General features: G+C 32.0%; 1 protein-coding gene across 1 annotated transcript; it reads right to left on the reverse strand.

Annotated features, from left to right (window-relative positions):
• Nucleotides 1-12,819: 12,819 nt before the first annotated feature.
• On the reverse strand, nucleotides 12,820-14,938 carry LOC111629847. Its single transcript, XM_023373755.1, has one exon. The coding sequence runs from the start codon at nucleotides 14,868-14,870 to the stop codon at nucleotides 12,996-12,998; it is 1,875 nt and encodes a 624-aa protein (XP_023229523.1). The 5' UTR covers nucleotides 14,871-14,938; the 3' UTR covers nucleotides 12,820-12,995.
• Nucleotides 14,939-23,046: the final 8,108 nt, after the last annotated feature.

Here is a 23,046-nt window from a genome sequence, read left to right on the forward strand (position 1 = left end):
ATTTTATGTTCTATTAAGGATGTAAATTCTCCTATTGATTGGAAGGATTCAGTTAGGAATTTGTTAAAGAAGTTGTTCCCTGAGGATATTAAGGAAGAAGATACATTGAGGCAAAGTAAAATTAGGTTAGAAAATGATAAATATTATAGTGAAAATATTTCGGAGTTATTTTCAATGGCAGAGTTACAACAGGTTGTTAATAATCTAAAAGGGAGAAAGGCACCAGGTTTCGACAATATTTCTTACATTATGATAAAACAAGCTTTTCCGATACTTAAATATGAATTATTGAGGATATATAACTATTGTATGATGATGGGTGTGTTTCCAAATCGTTGGAAAATAGCAAAATTAATGATACTACTTAAGGATAAAAATAGAGATAGGAGTATAGCTAAATCTTATAGGCCCAACTGTTTGCTTTCTACTATGGGGAAGATTTTTGAGAGATTAATTAAGTTAAGGTTGCGTAAACTATTTATAGATTATATGGACGAATGGCAATTTGGTTTTAGACATGGTCGTTGTACTAGTGATGCAGTCCGGCTATTGTGGAGGTGGACAGAAATTTCAAATAGGAAATATGTTATGGGAATATTTGTTGATATAAATGGGGCATTTGATAATATATGGTGGCCCGCGGTATTCCAGGTCTTGCGTTTGAGAGGGTGTCCTATGGATTTATATAGGGTCTTGTTTGATTATTTTGATAACCGTATTGTTCGGTATCAGCATGGGTTAGAATATGTTGAAAAGAAAATAACCAAAGTTTGCCCGCAGGGGTCGGTACTGGGCCCTGAGTTGTGGAATATAATATTTAATGAAATTTTGATCAATCTTACGCGTCTTGGGTATAGGTTCATAGCATATGCAGATGATTTGGTAATTTTGGTAGAAGGGGATAGTAGGATACAAATTGAAAGTCTGGCGAGTGAGGCGGTTCGGAATTTGATGAATTGGTTGGATGAGTATAAATTGCAGCTTGCACCATCAAAGTCGATGGCAATGCTTTTGAGGGGGTTTCTCAGCCCGGATCGTCTCCCCAGCGTGCGAACGGGTGCAGTCGCTATTAAAACAGTTACTTCTGTGCGGTACCTTGGTGTTCGAATAGGTACAAGGTTAAGTATTAAGGGCCATATAGATGAGGTAACTCATAGGGCTGTTGCTCAGTTCAGTAAACTGAAGGGGCTGTGGGGCTCGGGGTGGGGGTTGCGGCTTCCTGCCCTGAGGACCCTTTACAGACTCCTGTTTGTTCCAGTAATAACTTATGCCGCTGGTGTGTGGGGCGACGCGCTGGGGCCCTCTCAAAGGAACACGCTCATAAAAGCACAACGTGTTGCCTTGTTACTGTTATCTAGGTCATACCGAACTGCCTCAACGTTAGCTTTGCAATTAATTGTAGGCGAAATGCCTTTGGATTTAGAGGTAGAGTTAGCATATTATAAATATTTATTAAAATCAAAAATTCAATTTACTGTCGGATCTTTGATGTTTCCTGATGGTTGTTATGGACTTACTAGTGCTCAGATTGTCAGATTGATCAGGAAAGAATTATATAAGAAGTGGAATAGTCGTTGGATAGAATCGGATAAAGGTCGGCATACCTTTGGGATTTTCCCTTCAGTGGGAGCAAGGATGCGAGTGCCGTGGGTTTTTCCTGATTATCATGTGTCCCAAATTTTAATGAGACATGGAGATTTTCGATCAAAATTATATAGTTTTATATTATGTAAAAATAAATTTTGTGAATGTGGTGCTATAGACACATGTATGCATTTTGTTTTTGATTGTCCACTTTTGGCAATGGTTCGAGCGCAAAGTAGGTATTTACAAGTTGTTAGTGATATAGGCAGTTTGGTGAGTAATAAAAATATATACTTACAGGTTTTTAAAGTTATAAAGGAAATGTTTTTATATAGAGTTAGGATGCGTTATAATATATAGGGTTGGGATTTAAATTTTTCTTTTTATTGTCTTGATTTTACGTTTTATATTTTAAGTTATAGGCCTATATATACACTGTATTTTAATTGGTATTATAGTTAAGGTTAGCTTTTATCTACCGAGAAGTCGATGACATGTGCGGTAGTAGTTTGTTTGAGGACTATTTGGGACGATTGTCACTACGCTTCGCCAATCGCGTTAATTCTTGACAGTTCAGACAAGAGCGTCACGGCAGTATGTAATAAGTGATGATATCAAATGTGAATAACAACGAAATGACCTACACATGTAAATAACGGAAGAAGAACAGAGAAGGACCGCAAAGTGAAAATGTGAAAATAAATATGAAATTGAGTTGTTGTCATAGACTTCGGAAAGCTAAATGCTTGTAATGAAAGTCACTTAGCGTGCACGGGCGAAAACCTGGGGTCGTTCGGGCTACCAAGCTGTTTCGAATCTGTGAAATCATAACTGTGACTTATACCGACGTCCTATCTGTCTCTTTTCTCCGTTATCACCAGGCTGTCACGTAATTGTAAAATGGAAAATCTACGACGGAAAAGTGACGAATCGAAAGTATCGTGAGCGCATATTATGATGTATGCATAGGCATACGTGGATTATAGCGATGGAGGAAAGAGAAAGGGAAGAGCAAAGACGAGCGCTTAAAAAGAAGGATAGACAGGGTCAGACCCTCAGATGTGCGACGATTCTCGAACGAAGAGGTGTGTACGTGTAATTACTCTGATCTTTGTAATTATAAATTGTGAATATGTGTGACTAATATCATTTTCTTTTTTATTTTGTGCATGTTATAAGTTATAAATAAATTTAAACAAACAACACTAACCCGATAACATTAAATCTAAATAACAAAATGATTAATTTACTGTGTTTTTGTTATTTCTTACTCCTGTTTTTAGGTATTCGGTATTCGGCCGAATAGTGATTAAATATTCGGTATTCGGCTGAATAGCGAAAAATAGACAGAATAGGCCGAATACCGAATAGTAACCGAATATTCGTTACATCACTAGTTTTTAGTGTTTTATATTTACTTGTTTATCTAAACGAGGCACAAAAAATATAGAACCCTAAAACCCTGAAATATTTTAGTGAAACTTGCAGTAAAACTGAATTGCCCTGTTTTAAAAAGCTTTATGTAACAAAACGCATCTTTCTCTTTGATCATTCGTATTTGAACTGCTGAGAACCCGAGTCATCGACCTTTACATTTTCTGTTTTTATTTATTATAAAAGTTTGAATTATATTTAATAAAAATTTGTTTTATCAACTTAAATGACAACTACTGTAAAACATTTAAAGCGTTTTATTAATTCATAAGCCATGTTTAATTATAATTAATAGCGCATAACAATTACTGTACTTGCTAAAAGTGCTACCATTATAATAACTCTTTAATATAATTAGTCCTTGTTGTTCCTTCAATCTTCTATTGTAATTAGTCTAATTTTGAATTTTATTTACACTTAGTTATTTATCACTTCATAATTTCTTGTTATAGAAGTAAGTTTATTTGTTTTATTGGTACCAAAATGCCAAAAATAAAAGACTACAATAAAGGAAAATAGTGGAACAAGCTCTGAATTCACTTTCGAATAATTTGCTTATAAAAGCTGCTGCTAACCAATAATAAAAAAATAAATAAATCTAGTTATCGTGTTCATAAGTCAGATTATGGCCAATTTATTTCGAAATGTAACCAGTTTCTGGAAAACATTGTCTCGCTGTTAAATTCTAGCTCATTTCCATGTTCTATTTTTATTAAAAAAATTTTATCTGTGACACTTATCGCACAAAACTTATCGCGTATAATCTTTAGCAGAATCAAATTGAATCAGTTTCCACATTGCCGAAGAAAATCAGTAGATTTTAGTATCAACAATGGCTATTAACTATATCAAATGCTGGTAGCTAATTGCAAATTTCTCACGTTTTTCAGTATAAAATACATAGTCATAAGTTCTACCCCATTTTATCAACTATGTTACATAAGTAACGTTTTACTACAGTTTCGAATCTTTAATTATCGCTATATTTGTAGCTTTAGTTTCACAACTGAGAGAACAATGAAGTTTTCTTAAGTTACGCCTACATGTACAGAGAATTTTAGTGAAAGTTTTATAAAACTAGGCAATATAATTAAATACTGTAACATTTTATTTTAGAATATTATAAATGAAAATGATTTTGTCAAGTCTACACATTTCTAAATCAATTTTTTGAGAGATAGCTCCAAAAATATCTCTAATTTGCATAATTTTATTTTCGTTCCTCCACCTACGAATAAATGCTTTAGTTATTTGGCTCGCTCCATAATAATTACTTGTGTCCAGGACTGCAAGTGCTATTTATACAGTGCTATTGTATTCATATATAGCCGGAACAGATCTGTAATACTTTTAAGATTTGTGTTTAAAAATCTGCAGGTGTGTTCTGTTTTTAACTCGCATTCTTAAATATAGTTTATTTTCATATTTTGTATAAAAATTGCAGTCTTTTAGAAAAAAATTATATACCGTTATCCCTCGTATAATACAGTAGTTAGGTTAGGAAAAAGTGCAGTGTTACGCGAATCCGTGTTATATGAAACAAACGACTAATGCAAAACACAGGATTACCTTTCACTATTCTTCTTCGTAACTAAGATAAATATGTTTGTTAAAGCAACCCATAATTAATTAACGATCACAATTACATTTTCTGTATTACGCGTAAATATTAATTTTAGTTAAATTAGGATTTGGACTTTTTTTAAAAATGTCGCCATCTTCTGAACAATTCTGTTAATTTGGATCAGATGTATCAGAAACATTTTCATATTTTTTAGTTTTATCTTCATTTTTTAGATTTTTACCAGATGAAAAATATAACTATCGGTCAAAATGTGACCCCGTAATATTATATTTTTAGATTCAGAGGACGTGGAAACAGTGAAGTGTAAAAAAAACATTCGGATTTTGTTTAGTGTGTATAGATGTTAGCGTGTGTGTGATAGGGCGGAATTTTGTTTACTTAAATTGAAGCTTAGTAACTTTATGTCCAAAGTTTCTGAAATTATGCAGGGAGCTTCGTGTATTATAAGGATTAATGCAGTTAAATTTTGGTAATTAAAGGCCTAGAAACTGGGATGATAAACTGTCGTGTGTCATATCTGCAGTAGGGCAAAAATTAATGATGTTTGATCTCATTATTAGCATTTATAATATTTCTTTCATAAATCCTACTCCTACCATCATAATTAAGGATTTTGCCATTATATTATAGTTAAAACTATAAAAAAGTTTTTAAAATAAGTATCACTATGACGCCATCAAACGTAGCAAAGAAAGTTAAACAATTCGCAGCGGATTTGGTTTTGCAGAATTTGTGTTCAAATACCGAATTGTTTGAGTTGGGAACAGTTTGAGTACCGACATATCGCTGTACTTCGTACGCCATTTTTACAAATGATTAATTATAACCAATATTTATATATATTTACATAAACACTACTAAATACGAATATTAAACTATAAAAACAAAACACATGGAAAATCTTAAAGGCTAAAGTTTTAAAGCAACGACAAAAAGTCATGTCAGAGCGAGACCAAAAACCGTGTTGTACGAGGGATATCACCAATTTTCAAATTGCGTTAGAGCGAAACCGTGTTGTAGAAGTTCCGTATTGCACGATAAATAACTGTATTTCAATAGAAATTGGTTTAAAGTTTTAAGTTGTCTTCGTGTAATTGAATTTATACATCTGTTCACAGTTTTCTTTCTTATTTGAAACGGTTTTCAGTTTTAAGAAACCAGAGAAAATGGAATGTAGTGTACTTGCCATCTGAAATATAAAACAAAATCATTTTCAAATTTGCTTAAGAAAATATTAAAAGAAAAAGTAATGCAACCTTGAAAATAATTCTCTTANCAGTTTTCTTTCTTATTTGAAACGGTTTTCAGTTTTAAGAAACCAGAGAAAATGGAATGTAGTGTACTTGCCATCTGAAATATAAAACAAAATCATTTTCAAATTTGCTTAAGAAAATATTAAAAGAAAAAGTAATGCAACCTTGAAAATAATTCTCTTATCTACAACTAAAATTCCGCCTATTGAAAGAGACAGGGAGACTTTTCCAAATCTTTTCATAAAATCCAAAATCTGAAAGTATGAATAGAAAATATAAAATAGTTATTTACTAAATGATTATAGAAAACACATACCTTTAGCTTTCTTTTCAGTCCAATGTCGCACCCTGCAAATTGTCTGACGTCTTGAAACGTATTGTCCATCTGCAGCAGAGAAAAAAACAGTAGAGAAATATAATAATAATAATAAAAGATATCAATAGAGTATATAGGATATAATTACCGTAAATGCGAGCGAGCACAGCAGACATCCAGCTATTATACAAATACACGTGAATATTACCATAAGTAAAAATATTAAATATTTCTGGTAATAATGAAATTACAAAAATAAAAATGCGTAGCAGAAATAACTTGTACACCAAAGGACAACAAAATAGTCAACTACAAATACTAAATTGTACTTGGTATTGAATTGTTGCATGAAAAGCCAAAGCTCTTCGTGATGCAACATAAATTCCTTTACCTTTTTCTGTAAATCTGAATCGATTCTTTTAATTAAAAACAATTCCCGAGACAATTGTTCGAACTCTTGATGAGCGATGATGCATATCAAAGCCAATATTAAAAAAGTAAAACCGAGTCCCCCTATAAGATAACTTAGAGCTATGCAAATTTGGATAGTACAGAACAGAGCTTCCCCACGAAATTTTTTCCTCATTTCTATTTGAGGATAAAGAACGAAAATTACAAGAATTAGAAATAAAATAATAACTACTATTATAATTATAGACACAAGCAGAACAATTTTTCTCAATAAGTTGTAATTATTCTTCATTTTGCTACGAAAATTCTCGTTTTTTAATGCCTGTATCAATTCCACTTTGGTTTTTCTCATGTATCTGAAAAGAATACAATAACTGATAAATAGAGTAGAATATAACAATTTGAACAATGTGAAATGAGTTTTCAGCATATCAAATTCTCCGATGCAAATTGAATATTCTAAACCCGGTATTGTTTTCCAAATGAGAAGAATTGTTCNACTATTATAATTATAGACACAAGCAGAACAATTTTTCTCAATAAGTTGTAATTATTCTTCATTTTGCTACGAAAATTCTCGTTTTTTAATGCCTGTATCAATTCCACTTTGGTTTTTCTCATGTATCTGAAAAGAATACAATAACTGATAAATAGAGTAGAATATAACAATTTGAACAATGTGAAATGAGTTTTCAGCATATCAAATTCTCCGATGCAAATTGAATATTCTAAACCCGGTATTGTTTTCCAAATGAGAAGAATTGTTCGTTCCCATAAACAAAATTCGATTATTCGAACGTATATATTCTTGAATTTTGAATTTTTACATATTCTAATTTTGTTTCGGCAATTGCAAGATTCAAACGGATCTAGCCCAAATATGAAAGCAGTCGTCCAACAAGGAGTAAGGAAACAGTTCATACACGTCCCTTCTTGTAAATTTGGGTTCATGTTTATTTGTATCCGCGCTTCACGAAGCAAAATGATGCTCTGAATAAAAGTTCTGGTTATTTGTGCAATTATCTCTAAGAATACCACGATATGAATTATTAGAAATGGGTGATATATATTATGAATTTCCTGCCATAATATTTCCACTGGATAATATTGAAATTAATTAGTGAAGTACAGGTTTTATTGATTAATCAATAGATTAAACATCGATAATGAAGGATAATGCTGTAATACGTCGAACGTACCATTTTATCACTGGAAGACTGTATTTTTTACAAAAAATAATGCAAAATTTGGAAACGAGTTGCTTAACTTTTCCCGGCGTGTTTGGCGCCATATATGATATGATATTTTATTATTAAAACCTTTTTATATTTTAAAAAAATGGCAAAAATACTAATTTTGAGGGTAAAAATGGTGTTTTTTTAAAATTATAAATAGTAATAACGAGTACAATCGTCATAATGTCCGATCCTACTGGAGATACGCACGATCTTTTGATACTCTCGACCTCTAATCCCCTTGCCAATTTTTGATATTAATGTAATTAAACATAAAAAATATTTAAAACTGAAAAAAACGAAAGAAATGCGTTAATTTTGAAGAAAAAGCTTCAAACTTTATTTTCCATTGTCTCGCCTTTCTGCGAAATTTGACATCAATGAGTCATTGTTTACACAGCTAGATGACCATGAGAACATCTGGTGTTGGATTTCCCGGGACATTCTCATAGACGTCTCGGTAGGACAAGGGTTTAAAGTAAGGTGAATACCAGCTGTCCTTATATCTATATCTATACTAATATTATAAAGAAATAATTTTTTTTATGTTTGTATGTATGTATGTAAGTTTGTTTGCAGCAGGTAATCTCCGAAACTACTCATCCGATTTCAAAAATTCTTTCATCTATATTTAGAATGGATCCTCGGAGTGGACATAGGCTGCATATTATTCCGTTAAACATTCATATAAATTAAAATATATAATCTAGGTTAAGGCTTTTATGTCCAACAGATGGCGCTACGAATACGACTCCCTAAGTTTGCTTTTCTGTGAGGCATTATGCTTTTCTGTGAAAATGAACTAAAGCAGATCATCTTCTATCTATTTATATAAATAAAAATGTAATGTTCGTTTGTTCCTACCGATTCCTTTGAAATTTTGACACAACGCTGCATTCGAATACGCACGTGTTTTTATATAATATACGTGTCGAAATTCCCCTCTGAAGGGAGATGGTTAGGATTAAGACTTACCGTAAAGAACTCTGCTTCTATTTATACTATTGTAGATGCGTTTTTTTTTTTGCGTTTTAATAGGGTACGCAACAGAATGTACACTAAGAAGAAATTTTTCGAAAAATTCCCCATCCCACGGGGAAGTGTAATAAATTTATAATAGATACATTTTGAGCCACAACAACGCGTGGTGGAGTCTGCTAGTTTTTAAATATTTGTAAAAAATTGAAATTTTTATTGCGATTTCCGACCCTCCCGACTGAATTAAACGTATATATAATAAAATCTATTAATTAAAAAAATTAAAAAACTATTGGAGGTCGTTTTTGACATCGGAAACTAGCTTTATATAGCTTTACCGAAGTAAAATCCGTGCACTACAACTTTAGAACGATGAATTAAATTTGATAAAAAAATCACATTAAAAACAATTAAGCGTTAATCGTGCGTCATTAAAGGTAAATTAAAATCGCAATAAAATTTTTTCGCGCGAGTAAAAATTTTTGAAAAAATTTGCAGACCTAAAAAACATCCAAAAATCAAAAAAACTTTTTTCGGGGGTCCAAAAAACCGTTTGTATTGTAACGCTATGTAATCTGCCCGAGTTAACTCAGAATACGGCGTGACGGGTTTTTAATCATTAAAATTTAAGAATTCTTAAACTACGAATTTTTTGCATTTCTCGATGCTTTTGAATTCAAGGTGTCGGCGTGGTGAGGGATGAGGCGCGACATATCAGGACGGACCAAAAATCTGGACGGGGCGAAAAGTTTTTGGGGATTTTTTCGACTGGTTCGAGAGGTTGCCACCTTAACCACTGGGCCATCCGGCCAAACAGAGTCACGTCTAACCACAGCCGCAAGATGAAGTCACAAAACGGGCCATAACAACACACACTGATAAAGTTATCGTAGCTATATGTTGTACCATATTAATTATTATTGCATTTAACTCTAGAGTTAAAAGAAATAATACTTAATATGGTTGATGTACTGTACCTGTTGTGGCCATATTAAGACAATTATCAACTTTAGAAAATATTTTGATATTATTTACAATTTTTTAAAGCAATGAAACATTGTAAAAATAATGAAAAAAACATGTTCTATTTCAGTTTATTGAATCAACTTTTATTAATTTTAACATTTTATAAACGAAATTTAGAATTTTTTAAAACATCGTAGAAATCACCAGTTTTGATCATGCTTATACCAGTTCAGATCAATTTGTGTACCTGTTGTGACCATTCCATGTTTAATGAAAGCAAAACTATTTTACGAGAATATTTATTAATATAATTTAAAAAATTAAGCATATTAATAGTCAATGGCCTCTGAATATTCCTGCTTTTAAACTAGTGAAATGACCAAGAAAAAATAATTTGTAGTTTTATATCCATCAATCTTTTTTTATATTATCGATATTATTTTATCCACAACAGACTTAACTTATAGAAAAAACATTACTGCCACAGAAAATTATTGTATAGCTTACTTATAAAACTATTTAATTTTTATTTGACTGAAAATCCTAATATAAATATAATACTTCAGTAGTGCATATGGAATCCACATGGTGGCCATAACTGGTGCATCATGAAATAATTTGATGACCTTGTGGCCATGACTGTTTTTAAATATAATCAACTAAATAACCTTTAAAAAATTCTCACACTTTTTAAAGCTTCCTATGTTAGAATAAAAGAACATTTAGAGAACTGAATTATATATTTATTAAAATATAACCTGATACTTATCTCTTGGTTCCTTACGACTTGTTAATATATAAAAGTAATTCAAATTTGTATTACCAAAATTAATCTATTTTATCTTCTTGTTTAAATATATTTTCTAGTGAAAAAAACGTGCAAACCGCCTCAGGCATCGTGTTCAGAGCTAGGATGTTTTTATTGTAGGCTGTGGTTTAACTCCGTTTGGGAAAAAAATTTGAATCGACATAATGTGACTTCCGTTCCAAACCAAAATTTGGTATATAGTTAATGTGGATCTCTTGCCTCTAAGCTTTCTCGACTTTCATCTATCTAACTCCTATCTCGACGTTGAGGAAGCAAACACAATCAGACTGGAAACAAGAAGACGACAGTCGAAATTTATAGGTTTACAATATTTTTAAATTGAAGTAAAGAAATTTTTCTGTTAACATCTATTGCATACGAACAACGAAAGGACATCGAAATGATGGCGGATCTTGTATGCTTTCAATCATTTTTCAGTTTTGAAGGTAAAATTTTTAAACAGTTAAGGGGGGTCCCGATGGGCAGTCCAATGTCTGGCCTGCTCTGTGAGTTAGTTTTGAGAAAAATGGAGCGCTCTGCACTTATCAACTATAATAAAGACATGATCCTATACAAAAAATACGTCGATGATGTGCTAATTGTATGGAAGAACGAGACAAAGATACAACAATTCTTGAGCCAAATGAATTCCAACCAGCATGGTTTAAAACTGAACCGAGAACAGATTAGTAGCAAAGAACTACATTTCTTGGACGTTAACATTGAATTTAGGAATGGATCACTATACACAAAGGTGTATATCAAGCGCACTCATGATACGATATACTGTATATACCAGCGACATCTAATGATCCAACTGTATATAAACTCTCTGCCTTTAGGGCGCTAATCAGAAGAGCGTTTCTGTATTGCTCCAACGTAATAGACACGATAGAGGAACTGAACAGAATTAAAGAAGTGGCGAAAGGGTTGGGATTTGGAACAAGATTTGTAGAGAGTCTAATTACCGCATACAACGATCCTAGAAAGAGCAAAAAGAAAAAACCAGAGGGAAGCAGCAACATCACAAAATTTACATATAATAAACATCTATTCCCGGTTATGAAAGAAATCGCGAACTACAAAAACACCAATATAGTATACAAAAGAGCTCCCACATTATATATGTTGCTCAGAAACTCAGACAAAGAAAAAATTAATGAAAAAGAACAAGCAGGAGTTTATGCAATACCATACAAAAACGACCAATTAGGAATAGATAAAGAATACATAGGAGTCACTAAGAGAAACCTGAGCGTGAGGATGAAAGAGCATAAGTATGACGTTGCAAAGAGCCGATATGCAACAGCGTTATCAAAAATAGCGCAAACGGATGGATCCATAGTTAAACGGGAGGAGGTCAGAATCGTTGCAAAGGTACACTCACCAACACTTGCATCCACAACAGAGAAATGTGAGATCTACAGATCCAGCTTGACGGATCTACATCCACAACAGAGAAATGTGAGATCTACAGATCCAGCTTGACGGATAAATGTTTAAACTATAAGGATGCAACCATTTTACCGTCGGCATGGAAATACATAATCAGAAAAAACTCGTAGGACGATACAATGAAAACCTGGGTTAATATATAAAAATATTTACATATTGGATTGCGGGAAATTACCGTATTTTGTATTCCTTTTTATATTATTTTGTTTTTTGTATTTATTGTATTAATTTCGTTATGCTTATTTACGTAATTTAATTTCAACGTATGTTTTAATATAATTTAAATTTGAACGTGTTCGATAATTGCTTAGATTCGAACGTCTTTAATGTGATGATGGCCCATGAAATGGGTTGAAAACGTTTGTTTAGCTCAATAAATGTGCGTTCTCAGTATTAAGGTGTGTTGATGTATATTGATAAACGTGATTACGATAAAATGTGTTCGTTATGTGTATTATGGTATTTGATTTACATAATTACAAAAGTTATCTTATGTAAGGGTTTATCACATTCAGTTTCCAATCTAATACATTTAAAAAATTTCTATTTTATACGCAGTTTAAAGAATTTTTAACACGAGTTAGACTCGTTGTGAGAAACTCTTACGTAACCTTTGTAAATATAAATCAAATGCTATAATATAATTGTTATGTAATAAATGATCTGTATGTTTATGCTTCTCGTTTTTGCTGGAAAGAGACAGGACAAACTTTGTTTCGAACTAACGTTCATCAAACGCTCTCGTTCTCGTTCTGTCTTTTCTCACGAGAGTTATGACACATTTATTAATAATTTAAGTAATTACAGTTGTAAAAAAATGTATAAAAAACTAGATAAATTAAATTATGGAGTATTTAAACAATAATAAATTTGTAAAACATAAATATGAGAAAATAACAAAAAAAAACATAATGTCCGCGGGGTGGCAACATCCATCACCCCACCATCCATCCTGCCCACCTTGAAATCCCTAGATTTCAAGATTATTTGAGTTTTCAGGCAATCTACATAGCTGATTGATGTTTCGAGTAAATATTCCGTCCTTTGTTTTTATGTCGACAACTCTGACATGTCCATCCTTACCAGGGTGAGTTCTTATAATTCTAGCCAAAATCCACTTTGTAGGTGGCATACTCTTTTCTCTGACAAGAACTAAATCATTGTACTGCAGGTTTCTTCTTTTTTCTGTCCATTTTGGTCTATTTTGTAGTTGGCTCAGGTACTCCAAATGCCAACGTTTCCAAATGTCTTGCACCATGCGCTGGAGTAACTGCCATCGAGATAATTGATTCAACTTAATATGCTGAAGATCAGGTTCTGGTAAAGAAGTTAGGGCTTCCCCAAGAAGGAAGTGCGCTGGAGTTAATGCTGATAGTTCATTTGGATCTTCAGTGATTGGTGTCAGAGGTCGCGAATTCAAACAAGCTTCAATTTGATTAAATACAGTGGTTAATTCTTCATAAGTAAGAATTTGATTGCCTATGATTCTTCTCATATGTTTCTTAGCAGATTTGATATTTGATTCCCATAATCCGCCAAAATGTGGGGAATGAGGAAGAATAAAGTGCCAGTTTATACCTTGATTACAACTAGTTGAAATAACTTCCTGTTTAGTACTGTCTTTATTCAAAAATTGCAGTAACTCTCGAAGCTCATTGTTAGCACCGACAAAGTTTGTGCCATTGTCACTAAATATATCAGTGGGCTTACCTCTTCTTGAAGTAAACCTTCTCAAAGCTGCTATAAAAGCTGCAGTTGTTAAATCACTTACGACTTCAAGATGGACTGCTTTTGTAGTCATACAGATAAATAACGCTAAATATGATTTCCAGTGTTTTGTTGTTCTTCCATGTGACACCTTAATAGGAAATGGTCCTGCGTAATCTATTCCAACCTTCGAAAAAGGTCGCAGTTGCTGAACACGATATTGTGGAAGGACACCCATTTGTTGACTTTCTTCCGAAGCTCGATCTCGAAAACAAGCCATACAGTCTTTAGTATACCTCTTTACTGAAGTTCGAGTATGCGGAATCCAGAACAGTTGTCGAATTTGAGCTATCAAAAGATTAATGCTCGGATGAAACAGCAACTTGTGAAAATATTGCACGATGATTTTTGTGAGATGGTGTTTCTCTGGTAACAGTAGTGGATGTTTTGCATCAAAACTGATATTTGCATTCTGCAGTCTACCTCCAACTCGAAGACAGCACTGCTCATCAACAAATGGTGCGAGTGCGCGTAATCTGTGCTTTGAGTTATTTGTTTTAATTGCTTCAAAAACATCTCTAAAGCAAACCTGCTGTACATGTCGAATAATGCAGATCGCTGAATGTTTTGTTTCTGTTGGAGTTAATTGTCCTATTTGTCTGTTTTTCTTTTCTTTCTTACAGTTGTTGATAAATCTTCTGCAGTAAGCAAGGATGCGTTGAAGTTTTAACCATGAAGATGATTTTCTTATATTCAAAGGATCTTCAATCTCAGTTTTGCCTGTTAAAGCGACCATTGTCTTCTTTCTTTCTTCCTTAACATCAAAATAATTGATTGTATTTACTTTCCAAGTTACCTCCTCATCGTAAAGAAACTTTGGTCCATTCCACCATTGATCACACGAGTTTAACGTAGCTGGGTTAAGCCCACGTGACGCATAGTCTGCAGGATTATCTTTGGATTTAACGTGCTTCCAGTGTTGTGGAGGAAGATAAGTCTGAATCTCACTTACTCGGTTTGCTACGAAAGTTTTCCAATTTCTAGGCTCACTTTTAATCCAAGACAAAGCTATAGTTGAATCTGACCAAGCTAAGATGTCTTCTTTATTTATTTGCAATTGTTGATTCACTCGATGCATTAGCTTAGCTAAGAGTTGTATAGCACAGAGTTCTAATCTAGGAAGAGTCACAACCTTCAATGGAGCCACTTTAGTCTTTGCACAGAGNCCCTGCTGAGACAGAAAAGTGCGGAAATCACCAAGTCGGTCAAAAATCCAAACTTTTAAATCTCAATTAATCAGTGAGGCAACAATAAAACTCTAGCAATTAGAGTTTTATTGTTGCGATTAAAAGTTAGTTATTTCAAGTGTTTTTTTACTTTCCTGGCTCTGTTATAGAAAACAAAGGGAAAAAGTATGGTATGACATTTGGTGAAAGAATGACCCATCAATATTTTTACATTTTTGAGCTCAACACGCATTGAAAAGTCTTGTCAAAAATTTCTGATAAATTGCAAGGAAGTTTCTGTATCAGGAGATTGATGTTATTAATTTAGGTGGTTAAAGTTCGATGGGATAAGGAGAGTAAGGAGGTCGTGTGTCGTATCTCGAGTAGGGTCGGATTTAATGACGATTGTATTGTTATTAGTATTTACAAATTTTTTTTATAAAACTCATCTCTACAATCAAAATTAAGATTTGGTCATTGCATGATAATTAAAAGTATAACAAGGTTTTTTTATAATAAAATATCATAACGGATGGCGCCACACACTCAGTTTTAAATGGTACCGGAATAGATAAGCAACTCGTTGCTGGATTATTTAAATTATTTATACATTAGAAATTTATATATATATGTTCAAATTAGAATAAGACAATACGAATATTTTCATAAGGAATACTAATTTTACTTTCACTACAGTCGTTTATTTCTTTTTCATAATGGATAGTTTTAAAGAATTAAAAAAGGGACATACTTTAGTAGTCGAAATTGATTCTTGAAAATATATCTCAAGCCTAAGGAGTCTTGAGTAAAAAGATTCAGTTCTTGTGCAAAACACAAATATTTTCTCAGCCGTGGTTACACTCTTCAAGATGAAAGATAAAGAAAACCACGGCAGAGAAAAGATTTATTTTACCATCCGAAGATTGGTTCTTCCACTTCTATTAAATGAAAGTTTATAGAACAACGACTGTGTGATGTCTATCGTCGGCAAAATGTACTGTACTTGTTGTGGTCATATTAAGACGATTTTGAACTTTAGAAAATATTTTTATATTCTTTACAATATTTTAAAGCTATAAAACATTGTAAAAATAATGAGAAAAACATGTTTTATTTCAGTTTATTGCATCGATTTTTATTAATTTTAACATTTTATAAACGAAATTTAGAATTTTTTAAAACACTGTAAAAATCACCAGTTTTAACCATGCTTATACCAGTTCAGATCAATTTGTGCACCTGTTGTGGTCATTCCATGTTTAACGAAAGTAAAATTATTTTACGAGAATATTTATTAATATAATTAAAAAAACTAAGCATAATAATAGTCAATAGCCTCTAAATATTCCAGCTTTTAAACTAGTCAAATGACCAAGAGAAAATATTATGAAAATTTTTACCCATCAATCCTTTTTTATATTATCGATATTACTTTATCCACAACAGACTTAACTTATAGAAAATATATTTCTGCCATAGAAAATTGTTGTATAGCTTACTTATATAACTATTTATTTTTATTTAAATCGAAAAAAAGTAAAATCTTAATATAAATATAATACCCTAGTAATGCATATGTAATCCAAATGGTGGCCATAACTGGTGCATCATAAAATAATTTGATGCACTTGTGACCATGATTGTTTTTAAATATAATCAACTAAATAATCTATAAAAATTCTCACACTTCCCAAAGCTTCCTATGTTTGCATAAAAGAACATTTGTACAACTGAATTATATATTTATTAAAATATAAGTTGATATTTATCTCTTGGTTCCTTACGACTTGTTAATATACAAAAGTAATTCATATTTGTATTACGAAAATTAATCTATTTAATCTTTTTCGTTTAAATATATTTTCTAGTGAAAAAAACGTGCAAACCGCCTCAGGCATCGACACACGTGTTCAGAGCTAGGATGTTTTTATTGTAGGCTGTGGTTTAACTCCGTTTGGGAAAAAAATTTGAATCGACATAATGTGACTTTCGTTCCAAACCAAAAGTTCGTATATAGTTAATTTGGATCTCTTGCCTGTAAGCTTTCTCGACTTTCATCTATCTAACTCCTATGTCGACGTTGAGGAAGCACAGACAAACAGACTGGAAACAAGAAGACGACAGTCGAAATTTATAGGTTTACAATATCTTTAAATTGAAGTAAAGTAATTTCTCTATTAACGTAATATTTACGAGAACCTACCTTTTACGTAGTTTATACAATCTGTTGCCAAAATTTAAACACTTTATTATCACATGAAAGGAATTACTCTAGAATTTTTACAAGATTATTTTATTTAAACAAGTCATATAAAGTGTTTGGATATTAATTAAGGTTAGCAACTTCGATCACGTGCGGGCACATCACGACCTGTTGTGAGGCCCCGGAAATAGTTTTCCTTCAAAAAGGATATGTAAAAATTTGTTAAGTTAAATCTCGAGATAAAGAATCTTATAAGTGTCGAATCGGCTACACCGGACTTTGACGTCGACGCTTATAAAGAGTAGAGGGAAAAACAAGATTTTAGATATAGAAAAAGAAAATTTAAAATTTAAAAGTTAAGACGCAGTTTAGAAAGCAAAACGAAACTTGAAAAATTTCAGAATGAGCGTGGGAGCCATAGTCATTGATTAAACGCGATCAGAGTCTAAAGGAAAGTGTAGAATAGACCATCTCTAGCCGACCTTTCCTGTGACCGAAACCTTTACACCTGGAGACAGATGGAAGACCAATTGGGAAACGAGAAGAAAAAGGTTTAACCAATAAGCAATGATTCGATTCCCAGAAAATTTTAAAACTCCGATTTCAAAGACAATTGAGGCTTCCTGTCGAGTGCACCTGTTGTAATCGTCGTCCTCTTTTCTTGGTGCATCCACTCGCCCCTATCTTGTGTTACTTTACTACTCCGAATTTTAATTCGTCATCGCCCCGGGCTCCACCACCGCTAGACAAAAAACTACTAGACACATCCAACCGCCAGGACATCGACATCTGGATCTTTATCAATCATTTGTAAGCATGATCTTCGAAAAAATAAACGGTTTCTTTGTGAAACACTTCTCTTTTGCTGCCTCCTCAAACCGATAGACTTTAAGCCATCCGGACAGTAGGGAATAAAAACTCCCCCCCCCAAATCGGCGTCCTTACACTGTCGAACACGGATCACTTCTAAAATATTAATATTAATAAGTTGACCATCATATCTTCTATCGACTATTTTTTATGGAATTACTGCGACCCCTTCGGCAACATTTTTTCTTTCTATCAACCAGCAGCATGATGGCATTCGAATAGAAAGATTATATAATACAGGTTATCGGCGAGCACAAAATATGTTTTAAAACATGTTTGAAGTGGGTTAAAACATATTTTGTGCTCACTAGTTGAAATATATCTTAAAAATATTAAGATATATTTTCATTTGCTGTCTACTTGACTAATGAAATTGTGTCATTTCGTACTATACGAGTACCGCGATAAACGTGGCAACGATAGAATGTGTTCGTTATACGTATTATATTATTTGATTTACGTAACTACAAAGGTTATCTTACGTAAGGATTTAACACATTCAGTTTCCAATCTAACGCATTTAAAATTTTTTTATTTTATACGCAGTTTAATGAATTTTTAACACGAGTTAGACTCGTTGTGAGAAACTCTTACATAACCTTTGTAAATATAAATCAAATGCTATAATATAATATAATGATTAGAAGTAGGAAATAATCTAATAGTTTTTGCTAAATAATTTAATAGTCTNAGATAACCTTTGTAAATATAAATCAAATGCTATAATATAATATAATGATTAGAAGTAGGAAATAATCTAATAGTTTTTGCTAAATAATTTAATAGTCTTTGATTTAATTACATTATATACAGTAATTTCCCCGAACTTACGCGATAGGTGTGACCGAGCGATAACCGCGTAAGTCGAATTCGCGTAAGTCAGGGTAGCGTAAGTCGAAATATTACTGTATATATAAACTATATATGCTTTTTTATAGTTTATAAAGCTATCAATATTTAAAAAAAGTGATATAACATAGTGAGTAAACTAAAAAGTTTTACAGTTTTATATTTACTTGTTCATCTACACGAGGCTCAAAAACTATAGAACCCTAAAACCCTAAAATATACAGTATTAGTAAAACTCACAGTAAAACTGAATTGCACCGTTTCAAAAACCTTTACATTTTCTGTTTTTATTTATTATAAAAGTTTGAATTATATTTAATAAAAATTCGTATTATCAACTGAAATGACAACTACTGAAAAACATTTAAAGCTTTTTATTAATTCATAAGCCATGTTTAATTATAATTAATAGTACATAACAATTACCCGCTAAAAGTGCTACCATTATATGATGATTTAAGAAAACTTTTCATTGTTCTCTCAGTCGTGAAACTAAAGCTACAAATATAGCGATAAATAAAGATTCGAAACTGTAGTTTTAAACGTTACTTATGTAACATAGTTGATAAAATGGGGTAGAACATATGACTTTGTATTTTATACTGAAAAACGTAAGAAATTTGTCATTAGCTATTAGCTTTTGATATAGTTAATTGCCATTTTTGATACTTTTTTTAACTCATTCTGCCCTGTGGGCACTAAGAGGGCCTCTTTTTGCAAGCCATCTTAGTGCCCACATTATGGGTTCGGCCAGGCCCACAATGGGGCTGACAGGTGGTGAGGGACAGGGCCCGACATATCCGAACGGACCACCCCCCGAAAAATTCCTGGAGATTTTTCGACCCGTTCGGATTCGAGCCCGGGTCTCCCAGAGCTGTAGGCTGCCACCTTGACCGCTCGGCCATTCGGCCGCTGCCATTGTTGATACTGAAATCTATTGAGTGTTTCTCGCAATGTNTTGGAAAGACGTTCCTCACTGAAAATGATTGCTATTCCTTTGTTATCGGACTTAATCCGCCTCGACGGACCAAAAAAATATGTTATGTAATAAATGAAAATTATGGAGTATTTAAACAATAATAAATTTGTAAAACATAAATATGAGAAAATAACAAAAAAAAACATAATGTCCGCGGGGTAGCAACATCCATCACCCCACCATCCAATAATATAATAGAATGATTAGAAGTATGAAATAATCTAATAGTTTTTGCAAAATAATTTAATAGTATTTGCTTTAATTACATTATATACAGTAATTCCCCCGAACTTACGCGATAGGTGTGACCGAGCGATAACCGCCTAAGTCGAATTCGCGTAAGTCAGGGTAGCGTAAGTCAAAATATTACTATATATATAAACNTCTTGGTAGACAAATCTCACAGCAATCTTATTGGCAAATTAAATTTATTTTGTAAAGACTACATCAAATGCATTTCGGGCTGGTGTAATATTTTCCAGTCTCTCTTCAGTGCTAAAATAATAACATAGAACGTAAAATGTTTAACTAAAACACGACAAAGATGTATATCTACACCAAAATTATGAATTTTGGAGAAAAACTTACAATAACCGCTGGTGGTAATTACAATGATATTTCCATGGGTAGGGGTGGTAAACTTTGCACACATTTGTGGGAATCCTAAAATTACAATTATCTTGTTTTGTACAAAACAATATAAGGCTAATACAAGTAAAATCTTAAACAATACTTATACTTACAAGTTTAAGAAACTTTTCCACACACGTGTATAATAAACATACTAAAGCCAACCAATTATTAAAAAATTTTTTGACAAACAATTGTATAGATAATTCCAAAGCACTACAAATTTTTAACATCATTAGCATCAGTATACAATCAACACTTCACAACAGTGATCAAGTGATGACGTCTTAATACATAACAATTTATTTTATCCTAGCGCCATCTATCAGATTATACCAGCTGTAATTTATTTCTATCCCTTTCGACTGATTTATTAAATTATTATTATTTTGTTTTCTAATTTCTATATGTTCTTTGAATTTTCTTTTATATATATCAAAACANAGCTATCAATATTTTAAAAAGGTGATAAATCATAGTGAGTAAAGCAAAACTTTCTAGTGTTTTATATTTACTTGTTCATCTAAACGAGGCACAAAAAATATCGAACCCAAAAACCCTAAAATATACAGTATTAGTAAAACTCACAGTAAAACTGAATTGCACCGTTTCAAAAACCTTTACATTTTCTGTTTTTATTTATTATAAAAGTTTAAATTATATTTAATAAAAATTTGTTTTATCAAGTTAAATGACAACTAATGAAAAACATTTAAGGCTTTTTATTAATTCATAAGCCATGTTTAATTATAATTAATAGTACATAACAATTACCTGCTAAAAGTGCTACCATTATATGATGATTTAAGAAAACTTTTCATTGTTCCCTCAGTCGTGAAACTAAAGCTACAAATATAGCGATAATTAAAGATTCGAAACTGTAGTTAAACGTTACTTATGTAACGTAGTTGATAAAATGTGGTAGAACTTATGACTATGTATTTTATACTGAAAAACCTGAGAAATTTGCAATTAGCTACAAGCATTTCATATAGTTAATATCCATTGTTGATACTGAAATCTATTGATTGTCTTTCGCAATGTGAAAATTTATTCGATTTGATTCTGTTAAAGGTTATATGCGAGAAGTTTTGTGCGATAAGTGTCACAAATGTAATTTTTCTGTAAAAATAGAACATGGAAATGAGCTAGAATTTAACAGGAAGACAATGTTTTTCATAAACTTGTTACATTTCGAAATAAATTGGTAATAATCTGACTTATGAACACGATAACTAGATTATTTTTGCTTTATTGGTTAGCAGCAGCTTTTATAAGCAAGTATTCGAAACTGAATTCAGAGCTTGTTCCACTAGTTTCGTTTATTGTAGTCTTCTATTTTTTTGGCGTTTTGGTACCAATAAAACAAATAAACTTACTTCTATAACAATCAATTGTGAAATGATAAATAACTTTTTATGTAAATTAAATTCAAAATTCGACTAATTACAATAGAAAGTTGCAGGAACAACAACGACTAATTATATTAAGCTACGCCTACATGTACAGAGAATTTTAGTGAAAGTTTTATAAAACTAGGCAATATAATTAAATGCTGAAACATTTATATTAGAATATTATAAATAAAAATGATGTCGTCGAGTCTACACATTTCTAAATAGATTTTCTGAGAGATCGCTCTAAAAATATCTCTAATTTGAATAATTTTATTTTCTTTCCTGCACCTACAAAAAAATGCTTTAGTAATTTGGCTCGCTCCTTAATAATTACTTGTGTCCAGGACTGCAAGTGCTATTGTTGCAGTGCTATTGTATTCATATATAGCCGGAACATATCTGTAATACTTTTAAGAATTGTGTTTAAAAATCTACAGGTGTGTTCTGTTTTTAACTCACATCCTTAAATACAATTTATTTTCATATTTTGTTTAAAAATTGCAGTCTTTTAGGAAAAATATATACCGTTAACCCTCGTATAAGATGGTAGTTACGTTCAGAAAAAGTGCTGTGTTACGCGAATCCGTGTTATATGAAACAAACGACTAATGCAAAACACAGGGTTACCTTTCACTATTCTTCTTCGTAACTAAGAGAAATATGTTTCTTAAAGCAATCCACAATTAATTAATGATTACAATTACGTTTAGTGTATTACACGTAAATATTCATTTTAGTTAAATTAAGACTTGGACTTTTTAAAAAATGTCGTCATCTTCTGACCAATTCTGTTGATTTGGATCAGAAGTATCAGCAACATTTTTATATTTTTTTAGTTTTTTTACCAGAAAAATCGTTTAACGCATGAATAAATAAAACTTCAAATACGTTATTAATCAATAATTTTGTTTAACGGTTCAATCCAGCGATTTTTTTTATTTCTGGTTGTTATATGAATATATAACAGAGGAAAGAAATATCGATTGATAAAAAATGACCCTGTAAGATATTCATGTTTTCGGACTAAGAGGACATGGAGACGTAATGAAGTGTAAAAAAAAAATTCGGATTTTGTTTTGTGTGTATAGATGTTAGTTTGTGTGTAATAGGGCGGGATTTTGTTTACTTAAATTGAAGCTTAGTAGCTTTATGTCCAAAGT

This window comes from Centruroides sculpturatus, unplaced genomic scaffold, assembly GCF_000671375.1.
Source record: "Centruroides sculpturatus isolate CEXI.00-Female unplaced genomic scaffold, Cexi_2.0 scaffold588, whole genome shotgun sequence".
NCBI lineage: Eukaryota > Metazoa > Arthropoda > Arachnida > Scorpiones > Buthidae > Centruroides > Centruroides sculpturatus.